The 15,641-nt window shown below is 52.2% G+C and overlaps 1 protein-coding gene across 3 annotated transcripts in view; it reads left to right on the top strand.

Annotated features, from left to right (window-relative positions):
• Positions 1-15,641, top strand: part of LOC138671411 (protein sel-1 homolog 3-like) — a 564,245-nt gene that overhangs the window by 139,287 nt on the left and 409,317 nt on the right. For all 3 annotated transcript variants that reach the window (XM_069759567.1, XM_069759569.1, XM_069759568.1), the window contains exons 2-4: positions 8,745-9,276; positions 11,454-11,580; positions 12,268-12,389. In XM_069759567.1, the coding sequence (XP_069615668.1) occupies positions 8,745-9,276; positions 11,454-11,580; positions 12,268-12,389 (781 nt within the window). The remainder of the gene's footprint in view (positions 1-8,744; positions 9,277-11,453; positions 11,581-12,267; positions 12,390-15,641) is intronic.

Below are 15,641 nucleotides of genomic sequence, written 5' to 3'. Positions count from 1 at the left end.
TACATGATCCTCTGCCAGGTGAGAAGCTGTTGGGGAGACGCTGTTCATGATCCTCTGCCAGGTGAGAAGCTGTGGGGGAGACTCTGTACATGATCCTCTGCCAGGTGAGAATCTGTTGGGGAGATGCTGTATATGATCCTCTGCCAGGCGAGAAGCTGTGGGGGAGATGATGTACATGATCCTCTGCCAGGTGAGGAGCTGTGGGGGAGATGATGTACATGATCCTCTGCCAGGTGAGAAGCTGTGGGGGAGACACTGTGCATGATCCTCTGCCAGGCGAGAAGCTGTGGGGGAGATGATGTACATGATCCTCTGCCAGCTGAGAAGCTGTGGGGGAGACACTGTACATGATCCTCTGCCAGCTGAGAAGCTGTGGGGGAGACGCTGTTCATGATCCTCTGCCAGGTGAGAAGCTGTGGGGGAAACGATGTACATGATCCTCTGCCAGGTGAGAAGCTGTTGGGGAGACGCTGTTCATGATCCTCTGCCAGGTGAGAAGCTGTGGGGGAGACTCTGTACATGATCCTCTGCCAGGTGAGAATCTGTTGGGGAGATGCTGTATATGATCCTCTGCCAGGCGAGAAGCTGTGGGGGAGATGATGTACATGATCCTCTGCCAGGTGAGGAGCTGTGGGGGAGATGATGTACATGATCCTCTGCCAGGTGAGAATCTGTTGGGGAGATGCTGTATATGATCCTCTGCCAGGTGAGAAGCTGTGGGGGAGACGCTGTGCATGATCCTCTGCCAGGTGAGGAGCTGTGGGGGAGATGATGTACATGATCCTCTGCCAGGTGAGGAGCTGTGGGGGAGACACTGTGCATGATCCTCTGCCAGGTGAGAAGCTGTGGGGGAGATGATGTACATGATCCTCTGCCAGGCGAGAAGCTGTGGGGGAGACGCTGTACATGATCCTCTGCCAGGTGAGAAGCTGTGGGGGAGATGATGTACATGATCCTCTGCCAGGTGAGGAGCTGTGGGGGAGACACTGTGCATGATCCTCTGCCAGGTGAGAAGCTGTGGGGGAGATGATGTACATGATCCTCTGCCAGGTGAGGAGCTGTGGGGGAGATGATGTACATGATCCTCTGCCAGATGAGAAGCTGTGGGGGAGACGCTGTGCATGATCCTCTGCCAGGTGAGAAGCTGTTGGGGAGACGCTGTGCATGATCCTCTGCCAGCTGAGAAGCTGTAGGGGAGACACTGTGCATGATCCTCTGCCAGGTGAGAAGCTGTGGGGGAAACGCTGTGCATGATCCTCTGCCAGGCGAGAAGCTGTGGGGGAGATGATGTACATGATCCTCTGCCAGGTGAGAAGCTGTGGGGGAAACGCTGTGCATGATCCTCTGCCAGGCGAGAAGCTGTGGGGGAGACGCTGTGCATGATCCTCTGCCAGGTGAGAAGCTGTGGGGGAGATGATGTACATGATCCTCTGCCAGGTGAGGAGCTGTGGGGGAGATGATGTACATGATCCTCTGCCAGATGAGAAGCTGTGGGGGAAACGCTGTGCATGATCCTCTGCCAGGTGAGAAGCTGTGGGGGAGACGCTGTGCATGATCCTCTGCCAGGTGAGAAGCTGTTGGGGAGACGCTGTGCATGATCCTCTGCCAGCTGAGAAGCTGTAGGGGAGACACTGTGCATGATCCTCTGCCAGGTGAGAAGCTGTGGGGGAAACGCTGTGCATGATCCTCTGCCAGGCGAGAAGCTGTGGGGGAGATGATGTACATGATCCTCTGCCAGGTGAGAAGCTGTGGGGGAAACGCTGTGCATGATCCTCTGCCAGGCGAGAAGCTGTGGGGGAGACGCTGTGCATGATCCTCTGCCAGGTGAGAAGCTGTGGGGGAGATGATGTACATGATCCTCTGCCAGGTGAGGAGCTGTGGGGGAGATGATGTACATGATCCTCTGCCAGATGAGAAGCTGTGGGGGAAACGCTGTGCATGATCCTCTGCCAGGTGAGAAGCTGTGGGGGAGACGCTGTGCATGATCCTCTGCCAGGTGAGAAGCTGTGGGGGAGACGCTGTGCATGATCCTCTGCCAGGTGAGAATCTGTTGGGGAGATGATGTACATGATCCTCTGCCAGGTGAGAAGCTGTGGGGGAGATGATGTACATGATCCTCTGCCAGGTGAGAAGCTGTGGGGGAGATGATGTACATGATCCTCTGCCAGGTGAGGAGCTGTGGGGGAGATGATGTACATGATCCTCTGCCAGATGAGAAGCTGTGGGGGAAACGCTGTGCATGATCCTCTGCCAGGTGAGAAGCTGTTGGGGAGACGCTGTGCATGATCCTCTGCCAGGCGAGAAGCTGTGGGGGAGACGCTGTACATGATCCTCTGCCAGGTGAGAAGCTGTGGGGGAGATGATGTACATGATCCTCTGCCAGGCGAGAAGCTGTGGGGGAGATGATGTACATGATCCTCTGCCAGGTGAGAAGCTGTGGGGGAGATGATGTACATGATCCTCTGCCAGATGAGAAGCTGTGGGGGAGATGATGTACATGATCCTCTGCTAGGTGTTAAGCTGTGGGGGAGATGCTGTACATGATCCTCTGCCAGGTGAGAAGCTGTGGGGGAGACACTGTACATGATCCTCTGCCAGGCGAGAAGCTGTGGGGGAGATGATGTACATGATCCTCTGCCAGGCGAGAAGCTGTGGGGGAGATGATGTACATGATCCTCTGCCAGGTGAGAAGCTGTGGGGGAGATGATGTACATGATCCTCTGCCAGATGAGAAGCTGTGGGGGAAACGCTGTACATGATCCTCTGCCAGGTGAGAAGCTGTGGGGGAGACGCTGTGCATGATCCTCTGCCAGGTAAGAAGCTGTTGGGGAGACGCTGTGCATGATCCTCTGCCAGGCGAAGCTGTGGGGGTGATGATGTACATGATCCTCTGCCAGCTGAGAAGCTGTAGGGGAGACGCTGTGCATGATCCTCTGCCAGGTGAGAAGCTGTGGGGGAGATGATGTACATGATCCTCTGCTAGGTGTTAAGCTGTGGGGGAGACGCTGTGCATGATCCTCTGCCAGGTGAGAAGCTGTGGGGGAGACTCTGTACATGATCCTCTGCCAGGTGAGAATCTGTTGGGGAGATGCTGTATATGATCCTCTGCCAGGCGAGAAGCTGTGGGGGAGATGATGTACATGATCCTCTGCCAGGTGAGGAGCTGTGGGGGAGATGATGTACATGATCCTCTGCCAGGTGAGAAGCTGTGGGGGAGATGATGTACATGATCCTCTGCCAGGCGAGAAGCTGTGGGGGAGACGCTGTACATGATCCTCTGCCAGGTGAGGAGCTGTGGGGGAGATGATGTACATGATCCTCTGCCAGGTGAGGAGCTGTGGGGGAGATGATGTACATGATCCTCTGCCAGATGAGAAGCTGTTGGGGAGACGCTGTGCATGATCCTCTGCCAGGTGAGAAGCTGTTGGGGAGACGCTGTGCATGATCCTCTGCCAGCTGAGAAGCTGTAGGGGAGACACTGTGCATGATCCTCTGCCAGGTGAGAAGCTGTGGGGGAAACGCTGTGCATGATCCTCTGCCAGGCGAGAAGCTGTGGGGGAGATGATGTACATGATCCTCTGCCAGGTGAGAAGCTGTGGGGGAAACGCTGTGCATGATCCTCTGCCAGGCGAGAAGCTGTGGGGGAGACGCTGTGCATGATCCTCTGCCAGGTGAGAAGCTGTGGGGGAGATGATGTACATGATCCTCTGCCAGGTGAGGAGCTGTGGGGGAGATGATGTACATGATCCTCTGCCAGATGAGAAGCTGTGGGGGAGACGCTGTGCATGATCCTCTGCCAGGTGAGAATCTGTTGGGGAGATGATGTACATGATCCTCTGCCAGGTGAGAAGCTGTGGGGGAGATGATGTACATGATCCTCTGCCAGGTGAGAAGCTGTGGGGGAGATGATGTACATGATCCTCTGCCAGGTGAGGAGCTGTGGGGGAGATGATGTACATGATCCTCTGCCAGATGAGAAGCTGTGGGGGAAACGCTGTGCATGATCCTCTGCCAGGTGAGAAGCTGTTGGGGAGACGCTGTGCATGATCCTCTGCCAGGCGAGAAGCTGTGGGGGAGACGCTGTGCATGATCCTCTGCCAGGCGAGAAGCTGTGGGGGAGATGATGTACATGATCCTCTGCCAGGTGAGGAGCTGTGGGGGAGATGATGTACATGATCCTCTGCCAGGTGAGAAGCTGTGGGGGAGACGCTGTGCATGATCCTCTGCCAGGTGAGAAGCTGTTGGGGAGACGCTGTGCATGATCCTCTGCCAGGCGAGAAGCTGTGGGGGAGACGCTGTGCATGATCCTCTGCCAGGCGAGAAGCTGTGGGGGAGACGCTGTACATGATCCTCTGCCAGGTGAGAAGCTGTGGGGGAGATGATGTACATGATCCTCTGCCAGGTGAGAAGCTGTGGGGGAGATGATGTACATGATCCTCTGCCAGATGAGAAGCTGTGGGGGAGATGATGTACATGATCCTCTGCTAGGTGTTAAGCTGTGGGGGAGATGCTGTACATGATCCTCTGCCAGGTGAGAAGCTGTGGGGAAGACACTGTACATGATCCTCTGCCAGGCGAGAAGCTGTGGGGGAGATGATGTACATGATCCTCTGCCAGGCGAGAAGCTGTGGGGGAGATGATGTACATGATCCTCTGCCAGGTGAGAAGCTGTGGGGGAGATGATGTACATGATCCTCTGCCAGATGAGAAGCTGTGGGGGAAACGCTGTACATGATCCTCTGCCAGGTGAGAAGCTGTGGGGGAGACGCTGTGCATGATCCTCTGCCAGGTAAGAAGCTGTTGGGGAGACGCTGTGCATGATCCTCTGCCAGGCGAGAAGCTGTGGGGGAGATGATGTACATGATCCTCTGCCAGATGAGAAGCTGTAGGGGAGACGCTGTGCATGATCCTCTGCCAGGTGAGAAGCTGTGGGGGAGACACTGTACATGATCCTCTGCCAGGTGAGAAGCTGTGGGGGAGATGATGTACATGATCCTCTGCTAGGTGTTAAGCTGTGGGGGAGACGCTGTGCATGATCCTCTGCCAGGTGAGAAGCTGTGGGGGAGACTCTGTACATGATCCTCTGCCAGGTGAGAATCTGTTGGGGAGATGCTGTATATGATCCTCTGCCAGGCGAGAAGCTGTGGGGGAGATGATGTACATGATCCTCTGCCAGGTGAGGAGCTGTGGGGGAGGTGATGTACATGATCCTCTGCCAGGTGAGAAGCTGTGGGGGAGACGCTGTGCATGATCCTCTGCTAGGTGTTAAGCTGTGGGGGAGACGCTTTGAATGATCCTCTGCCAGGTGAGAAGCTGTGGGGGAGATGATGTACATGATCTTCTACTAGGTGTTAAGCTGTGGGGGAGACGCTGTGCATGATCCTCTGCCAGGTGAGAAGCTGTGGGGGAAACGCTGTGCATGATCCTCTGCCAGGTGAGAAGCTGTGGGGGAGATGATGTACATGATCCTCTGCCAAGTGAGAAGCTGTGGGGAAGACACTGTGCATGATCCTCTGCCAGGTGAGAAGCTGTGGGGGAGACACTGTGCATGATCCTCTGCCAGGTGAGAAGCTGCGGGGGAGACTGTGCATGATCCTCTGCCAGGTGAGAAGCTGTGGGGGAGACGCTGTGCATGATCCTCTGCCAGGTGAGAAGCTGTGGGGGAGACACTGTGCATGATCCTCTGCCAGGTGAGAAGCTGTGGGGGAGACACTGTGCATGATCCTCTGCCAGGTGAGAAGCTGTGGGGGAGACACTGTGCATGGTCCTCTGCCAGGTGAGAAGCTGTGGGGGAGACACTGTACATGATCCTCTGCCAGGTGAGAAGCTGTGGGGGAGACACTGTGCATGATCCTCTGCCAGGTGAGAAGCTGTGGGGGAGACACTGTACATGATCCTCTGCCAGGTGAGAAGCTGTGGGGGAGATGATGTACATGATCCTCTGCCAGGTGAGAAGCTGTGGGGGAGACACTGTACATGATCCTCTGCCAGGTGAGAAGCTGTGGGGGAGACGCTGTGCATGATCCTCTGCCAGGTGAGAAGCTGTGGGGGAGACGCTGTGCATGATCCTCTGCCAGGTGAGAAGCTGTGGGGGAGACACTGTGCATGATCCTCTGCCAGGTGAGAAGCTGTGGGGGAGATGATGTACATGATCCTCTGCCAGGTGAGAAGCTGTGGGGGAGACGCTGTGCATGATCCTCTGCCAGGTGAGCAGCTGTGGGGGAGACGCTGTACATGATCCTCTGCCAGGTGAGAAGCTGTGGGGGAGATGCTGTGCACGATCATCTGCCATGTGAGCAGCTGTGGGGGAGACGCTGTACATGATCCTCTGCCAGGTGAGAAGCTGTGGGGGAGACGCTGTGCACGATCCTCTGCCAGGTGAGAAGCTGTGGGGGAGACGCTGTACATGATCCTCTGCCAGGTGAGCAGCTGTGGGGGAGACGCTGTACATGATCCTCTGCCAGGTGAGAAGCTGTTGGAGAGATGCTGTGCACGATCATCTGCCATGTGAGCAGCTGTGGGGGAGACGCTGTACATGATCCTCTGCCAGGTGAGAAGCTGTGGGGGAGACGCTGTGCACGATCCTCTGCCAGGTGAGAAGCTGTGGGGGAGACGCTGTACATGATCCTCTGCCAGGTGAGAAGCTGTGGGGGAGACGCTGTACATGATCCTCTGCCAGGTGAGAAGCTGTTGGAGAAATGCTGTGCATGATCCTCTGCCAGGTGAGAAGCTGTGGGGGAGACGCTGTATATGATCCTCTGCCAGGTGAGAAACTGTGGGGGAGACTGTACTTGATCCTCTGCCAGGTGAGAAGCTGTGGGGGAGACGCTGTAGATGATCCTCTGCCAGGTGAGAAGCTGTGGGGGAGACACTGTGCATGATCCTCTGCCAGGTGAGGAGCTGTGGGGGAGACGCTGTATATGATCCTCTGCCAGGTGAGAAACTGTGGGGGAGACTGTACTTGATCCTCTGCCAGGTGAGAAGCTGTGGGGGAGACACTGTGCATGATCCTCTGCCAGGTGAGAAGCTGTGGGGGAGACGATGTATATGATCCTCTGCCAGGTGAGAAACTGTGGGGGAGACTGTACTTGATCCTCTGCCAGGTGAGGAGCTGTGGGAGAGACGCTGTAGATGATCCTCTGCCAGGTGAGAAGCTGTGGGGGAGACGCTGTGCATGATCCTCTGCCAGGTGAGAAACTGTGGGGGAGACTGTACTTGATCCTCTGCCAGGTGAGAAGCTGTGGGGGAGACACTGTGCATGATCCTCTGCCAGGTGAGAAGCTGTGGGGGAGACGATGTATATGATCCTCTGCCAGGTGAGAAACTGTGGGGGAGACTGTACTTGATCCTCTGCCAGGTGAGGAGCTGTGGGAGAGACGCTGTAGATGATCCTCTGCCAGGTGAGAAGCTGTGGGGGAGACGCTGTATATGATCCTCTGTCAGGTGAGAAGCTGTGGGGGAGACGCTGTACGTGATCCTCTGCCAGGTGAGAAGCTGTGGGGGAGAAGCTGTGCATGATCCTCTGCTAGGTGTTAAGCTGTGGGGGAGACGCTGTATATGATCCTCTGCCAGGTGAGAAGCTGTGGGGGAGATGCTGTACATGATCCTCTGCCAGGGGAGACACTGTGCATGATCCTCTGCCAGGGGAGAAGCTGTGCATGATCCTCTGCCAGGTGAGAAGCTGTGGGGGAGTTGTTGTGCATGATCCTCTGTCAGGTGAGAAGCTGTGGGGGAGTTGTTGTGCATGATCCTCTGTCAGGTGAGAAGCTGTGGGGGAGATGTTGTAGTGATCCTCTGCCAGGTGAGAAGCTGTATTTGTATATACACAGTCAGAAAATTATCTTTCCACGTACTGAAACGCCAGCACCCAAACCCCAACACGCGTTCCGCTGTCCATTGACTTTGCTTCCTCAAGGGGGAGTACTATTCTAAGTCAGGGTGCAGGACCTTTTGTCTCCATAGTAACAAGTCATGTGATAATCACATGCCCGGCCTCACATGGTAAAGCTTGCAGGTCTGGGGCACTTGCCGGGTGTCGTGGGTGCGGCAGTGTTTTGGCCTCGGGCGCATGCACCGTTAATTCATTACCATGTGAGGCTGGTCATGTGATTGTCACATGACATGTTACTGTTGAGATGAAAGGTCCTGCCCTTAATACTTTACCATGTGAGGCCGGTCATGTGATTATCACATGACTTGTTACTATGGAGATAAAAGGTCCTGCAGCCTGACTAAGAATAGTACTCCCCCTTGAGGAAGCAGAGTCAACGGACAGTGAAACGCGCGTCGGGGTTTGGGTGCTGGCGTTTCAGTACGGGGTAAGATGATTTTCTGACTGTGTATTATACAAATGAACTTGGGGGACCTTTGATGATTGTAATATCAGATTGGTTTTGAACCTTGGGCTCTTGACCACAAACCATGCACCCCTGGGCATTAGTATAGGCATAGGAATAGTATAATGACTGATGGTACTTTTTGCCTACAGCATTGTAATGTGACACTCTGAGCTCAACCAGCAAGTCCTCATCTTACCATTACTAAGTTAGTTACTGTGAATTGAGCTATGCTTTGCACTGAACGCCACAAACTCCATTTGTCCTCCTTTTTGAGATACAATGTTTTTGGAGTAATATGTAATTAATTGTGTCACATTTGGCGCACTATTTAAATATGAGTCTGGTTTTTGTGGTATTGATATTTGTGATGTATGTATAAAATCGAATACTTTCTTTTGCTTTCAGTGTTGTTGGATGCAGATGATCACATCTCAGACAGGGACCATTGGCCGGCCATCCTTCATCGACTTCATCAACCCACCAGAGAAGATTTCCAAGAGTCCAGTGCTGGTAGTTTTCTATCACTGTGAGAGGAACCAGGTTGTCCACATTGACATTTTAGCCTCTTCTCTCTCTCGGACCCTGGTTGGTATATTTAAAAAACGCTGGACTTGTAGCCCAAATGAAACCGAATCAAGCCGACAAATCAAGGTAGACTTTCCGGACCAGATGGTCTACAAAGAAGACTATTTCTTGAGACAGCCTGTTCAGGTGACAGACGTACTGCTGAGAGCATGGATCTCAGATTATCCTGTTGACTTTGACAAGCCGGACAGTCATTCATACAGCAAAACGGTGGTGAAAACATCTCACCGAATGAAGCCCTTACCTCTATATAGCCGGCCTTACAAAGACCACCAGAAGACTCTCCTTTGGGACCAGGATCTTTTATGGAATCTCACAATGGATAAAATAATGCAATGTCCAGTGGAGGAAGGTGAGGGATGATGATGACGTTGACCTCATATATATGGATGGTTCCATACATTTCCCATGCTCCTCCAATGGTTCTTGGATGAGGGTTCAATTTTTTGGGTGAGGGCATCAACTTCCTTTCTTTTATTGGAAAAAAAAGCAACATTTAAAGGAAATGTTGTGATTTTGAAAATGCAGTCTGTCAGGAGAATGTTAACTAGAAGGAGGAGATGAGCTGAATGAGATATGTTAGAGTGTGTAGTTGTCAAATGGGTGGTCCTAATCTGTGACAGCATACCCTATTACTGTGTGAAGAGATTGCTGTGACTAATCAGATCGTATAATACATGTATGGAGATGGAGATCAGATTAGACCCCGGAGGTGGATGTGGGGGGCACATACTTTCTCCATATTAATGTCTATGGATGTAGATGAGGACAGTGAAGCCCCCGAAGGTGGATGTGGGGGGCACATACTTTCTCCATATTAATGTCTATGGATGTAGAGATGTAGATGAAGGAGAGAGAAGCCCCCGAGGTGGAGGTGATGGGCACATACTATTCTCTATATAGTGGGGCAGCATAGTAATCTTGGAATCTCTAAAGAATTGGGTACAAAAGCTTTCAGGGGTCAGACCCCAGTGTGTCTGCAATTTACAGGAGAAGCCACGTTCCATCAGATCCCAGATACAAAGTATCACATCCTCAATGGAGATATGAACATCTGAACCCGTTTATCCTGTGTCTGGATGAACCTGTGAAACTCTGTATGTGGTGGACTGTATAGAATCTCTGGTGTACTATCCACTGACTGCAAGCATCTTCACAATGGTGAAGAACTGAAATACCAAGTTGCATGAAAGAAGTTTGGATGTGATGGAGCTCATCTTCACCTTGTCATTGGTGTCTTCTCCTCTCTGTAGAGGTCGTCCTCAGCTTGTGCTCGGTGTCTTCTCTCTGTGGAGGTGGTCTTCAACTTGTTCTTGGTGTCTTCTCTCTGGAGGCTGTAATCACCTTGTCATTGGTGTCTTCTCTTCTCTGTAGAGGTGATCCTCAGCTTGGGCATGGTGTCACCTCGACTATGGCGGTTGTCTTTACCTTGTGTTTGGTGTCTTCGCTTTGTAGAGGTCGTTTTCACCTTGTATTTGGTGCCTCCTCTCTGGAGGTCTTCTTCACCTTGTGATTGGTGTCTCCTTTCTGTGGTAATTGTCCTCACCTCGTGTTTGGTGTTTTCTCCTCGCTGTAGAAGTCGTCCTCAACTTGTATTTAGTGTCTTCTCTCTGTAGAGGTCATCCTTACCTTGTGCTTGGTGTCTCCATTTTGTGGAGGTTGTCCTCACCTTTTTGATTTGTATCGTCACTGTATGTTTGCTGTCTCCTCTCTGTAGCGGTTGTTCTCACATTATGTTTCTTGTTTTCTGCTCTCTCGTGGTTGGCCTAGCCTTGTGTTTGGTGTTTTTCTCTGTAGTGGTCATCCTCACCTTGTGCTTGGTGCCTCCACTTTGTGGAGTTGTCCACTTTGTGGAGTTTGTCCTCACCTTTTGATTTGTGTCCTCTGTGTAGCAGGTGTCCACACCTTGTGTTTGGTGTCTCTTCTCTGTGGAGATCATCCTCAGCTTGCATTTGGTGTCTCTTCTCTGTAGGGGTCATCTTCACCTTGTGTTTGCTGTCTTCTCTCTGTGGAGGTCAACCTCACTATATGTTTGGTGTCTTCTCTCTGTAGTGGTCATCCTCATCTTGTGCTTGGTGTCTCCACTTTGTGGAGTTTGCCCTCAGCTTTTGATTTGTATCCTCTCTGTAGCAGGTGTCCACACCTTGTGTTGGGTGCCTCCTCTCTATAGCGGTTGTCCTCGCATTATGTTGACGTCTTCTCCTCTCTGTAGAGGTTGTCCACATCTTGTGTTTGGTGTTTCTTCTCGATGGAGATCATCCTCAGCTTGTGTTTGGTGTCTCTTCTTTGTAGAGGTCGTCCTCACCTTGTGCTTGGTGTCTTCTCTCTGTGGAGGTTGTCTTCAACTTGTTCTTGGTTTCTTCTCTCTGGAGGCTGTAATCACCTTGTGTTTGGTGTCTTTTCGCTGTAGAGGGCTCCTCACCTTGAGTATGAAGTCTTCTCTCTGTAGAGGTCATCCTCACCTTATGTTTGTTGTCTTCTATCTGTGGAGGTCAACCTCACTATATGTTTGGTGTCTTCTCTCTGTAGAGGTCATCCAGTTTCTGCCCTTCATGTTCGCCAGCAGCGGTGGGAGTTATGGAGTAATTAGAGTGCTGAATCCACACCATGACCGAGTACTGGAATTGCAGAGGCAGCGACAGGAAGTGTCTCCTCGGTGAGAAGCCATAAAATGGAGCAGATTTCTACATAATACATGGTGCATAGACAGATAATACAGCCTTATATAACAGCAACACATGTTACAATGCTTAACCCCAATTAGGTCCACACAATCATGTGTATAAATACATCGGACTATTGTGACCCATCATCACAAACACATATCCATAACTACAGAACAGATGATACTCAGGTCTATCTTAGTATAAAAGTATACATTTTATTATTAAAACACAGAAAACAAGGATAAGGGGGAATAGTCACACAAAATTTGTCACATAGGTAAAGTGCAAAAACATGGCCACGCTAGGACCTAAACCAGTGCCTAGGAGGTATCAATATTTATCCAGCCGTAAATCACAATAATATATCATGCCAAGTATATTCAATCGTCCATCATATCCCTCAGGAACACCGGGCCATAATAATTCATTAGTCTAAACCATGTCCAAAAATCAAAAGGCAGACTAAGTGCACACAGTATAATAAATAACAATAGTTACCGGCAGTTCAGGAGATATAGCGTGGGTCAGGTCCATTCAAAGCTGCACAAACAGAAATGTGAACCAGCTGGGCTCTGCGGCATTTCAGGAGGTGTACTGCCACCCGGCCCAGTCCGCCTCTGGGTGTACTAAGGTGTCGTAAGGGATTTTATCTCACCTGATGTCTCTGCTCTCCATAGTTGTACGTTCCACTTCTGGATCTACGTCACACAATGGTGTCTGTCCACGTTCTGCGGGGTTTTCTACCATCTGGACATGAAGCATGAATACATGACTCCTGCATTGCTGATGACGAAGACAGGTAAGGGTGCGGAGAGGCGCAGTGTGGAGGATGGAGCAGATGTATGTGGAGGGAGATGGGTGGATCTGGCCTCCATGACTGTGACCTGTGCCTTACTGACCACTGTGTCTTTGCCTGATGAAGAGACCTGTGTAGTCTCGAAAGCTGCAATTTGTTACCATCTTCTCAGTTACCCATTAATAGGTATCAACCACCGAGGACTCTCAATTCTAAATATTTTACTGATCACTGGAGATTCTACTGCAGCAAAAGTTACCTTGTCCTCCGACCATGGTTAGCCCATTGATGACAGGTGTCCCTCCAGTGTGCGCTCCTGATCAGACAGGTGTATCTGCAGCGTGCGCTCCTGATCAGACAGGTGTATCTGCAGCATGCGCTCCTGATCAGACAGGTGTATCTGCAGCGTGCGCTCCTGATCAGACAGGTGTATCTGCAGCGTGTAATCCTGATCAGACAGGTGTATCTGCAGCGTGCGCTCCTGATCAGACAGGTGTATCTGCAGCGTGTGCTCCTGATCAGACAGGTGTATCTGCAGTGTGCGCCCCTGATCAGACAGGTGTATCTGTAGCATGCACTCCTGATCAGACAGGTGTATCTGCAGCGTGCGCTCCTGATCAGACAGGTGTATCTGCAGCGTGTGCTCCTGATCAGACAGGTGTATCTGCAGTGTGCGCTCCTGATCAGACAGGTGTATCTGCAGCGTGCGCTCCTGATCAGACAGGTGTATCTGCAGCGTGCGCTCCTGATCAGACAGGTGTATCTGCAGCGTGCGCTCCCGATCAGACAGGTGTATCTGCAGCGTGCGCTCCTGATCAGACAGGTGTATCTGCAGCGTGCGCTCCTGATCAGACAGGTGTATCTGCAGCGTGTGCTCCTGATCAGACAGGTGTATCTGCAGTGTGCGCTCCTGATCAGACAGGTGTATCTGCAGTGTGCTCCTGATCAGACAGGTGTATCTGCAGCGTGCGCTCCTGATCAGACAGGTGTATCTGCAGCGTGCGCTCCTGATCAGACAGGTGTATCTGCAGCGTGCGCTCCTGATCAGACAGGTGTATCTGCAGCGTGCGCTCCTGATCAGACAGGTGTATCTGCAGCGTGCGCTCCTGATCAGACAGGTGTATCTGCAGCGTGCGCTCCTGATCAGACAGGTGTATCTGCAGCGTGCGCTCCTGATCAGACAGGTGTATCTGCAGCGTGCGCTCCTGATCAGACAGGTGTATCTGCAGTGTATGCTCCTGATCTGACAGGTGTATCTGCAGTGTATGCTCCTGATCAGACAGGTGTATCTGCAGTGTGCGCTCCTGATCAGACAGGTGTATCTGCAGCGTGCGCTCCTGATCAGACAGGTGTATCTGCAGCGTGCACTCCTGATCAGACAGGTGTATCTGCAGCGTGCGCTCCTGATCAGACAGGAGTATCTGCAGTGTGCGCTCCTGATCAGACAGGTGTATCTGCAGTGTGTAATCCTGATCAGACAGGTGTATCTGCAGTGTGCGCTCCTGATCAGACAGGTGTATCTGCAGTGTGTAATCCTGATCAGACAGGTGTATCTGCAACGTGCGCTCCTGATCAGACAGGTGTATCTGCAGCGTGCGCTCCTGATCAGACAGGTGTATCTGCAGCGTGTGCTCCTGATCAGACAGGTGTCCCTGCAGCGTGCTCCTGATCAGACAGGTGTATCTGCAGCGTGCGCTCCTGATCAGACAGGTGTATCTGCAGCGTGTGCTCCTGATCAGACAGGTGTATCTGCAGCGTGCGCTCCTGATCAGACAGGTGTATCTGCAGCGTGCGCTCCTGATCAGACAGGTGTATCTGCAGCGTGTGCTCCTGATCAGACAGGTGTATCTGCAGCATGCGCTCCTGATCAGACAGGTGTATCTGCAGCATGCGCTCCTGATCAGACAGGTGTATCTGCAGTGTGTGCTCCTGATCAGACAGGTGTATCTGCAGTGTGTAATCCTGATCAGACAGGTGTATCTGCAGCGTGCGCTCCTGATCAGACAGGTGTATCTGCAGCGTGTGCTCCTGATCAGACAGGTGTATCTGCAGTGTATGCTCCTGATCAGACAGGTGTATCTGCAGTGTGTGCTCCTGATCAGACAGGTGTATCTGCAGCGTGCGCTCCTGATCAGACAGGTGTATCTGCAGCGTGTGCTCCTGATCAGACAGGTGTATCTGCAGTGTGTGCTCCTGATCAGACAGGTGTATCTGCAGTGTGTGCTCCTGATCAGACAGGTGTATCTGCAGTGTATGCTCCTGATCAGACAGGTGTATCTGCAGTGTGTGCTCCGGATCAGACAGGTGTATCTGCAGTGTGTGCTCCTGATCAGACAGGTGTATCTGCAGTGTATGCTCCTGATCAGACAGGTGTATCTGCATCATGCGCTCCTGATCAGACAGGTGTATCTGCAGTGTGTGCTCCTGATCAGACAGGTGTATCTGCAGTGTATGCTCCTGATCAGACAGGTGTATCTGCAGCGTGCGCTCCTGATCAGACAGGTGTATCTGCAGTGTGTGCTCCTGATCAGACAGGTGTATCTGCAGTGTGTGCTCCTGATCAGACAGGTGTATCTGCAGTGTGTGCTCCTGATCAGACAGGTGTATCTGCAGTGTGTAATCCTGATCAGACAGGTGTATCTGCAGTGTGTGCTCCTGATCAGACAGGTGTATCTGCAGTGTGTGCTCCTGATCAGACAGGTGTATCTGCAGTGTGCGCTCCTGATCAGACAGGTGTATCTGCAGCGTGCGCTCCTGATCAGACAGGTGTATCTGCAGTGTGTGCTCCTGATCAGACAGGTGTATCTGCAGTGTATGCTCCTGATCAGACAGGTGTATCTGCAGCGTGCGCTCCTGATCAGACAGGTGTATCTGCAGTGTGTGCTCCTGATCAGACAGGTGTATCTGCAGTGTGTGCTCCTGATCAGACAGGTGTATCTGCAGTGTGCGCTCCTGATCAGACAGGTGTATCTGCAGTGTATGCTCCTGATCAGACAGGTGTATCTGCATCATGCGCTCCTGATCAGACAGGTGTATCTGCAGTGTGTGCTCCTGATCAGACAGGTGTATCTGCAGTGTGCGCTCCTGATCAGACAGGTGTATCTGCAGCGTGCGCTCCTGATCAGACAGGTGTATCTGCAGTGTGTGCTCCTGATCAGACAGGTGTATCTGCAGTGTGTGCTCCGGATCAGACAGGTGTATCTGCAGTGTGTGCTCCGGATCAGACAGGTGTATCTGCAGCGTATGCTCCTGATC

This window comes from Ranitomeya imitator, chromosome 3 (assembly GCF_032444005.1).
Source record: "Ranitomeya imitator isolate aRanImi1 chromosome 3, aRanImi1.pri, whole genome shotgun sequence".
Classification (NCBI taxonomy): Eukaryota; Metazoa; Chordata; class Amphibia; order Anura; family Dendrobatidae; genus Ranitomeya; species Ranitomeya imitator.
This window is presented reverse-complemented; position numbering and strand designations above follow the sequence as displayed.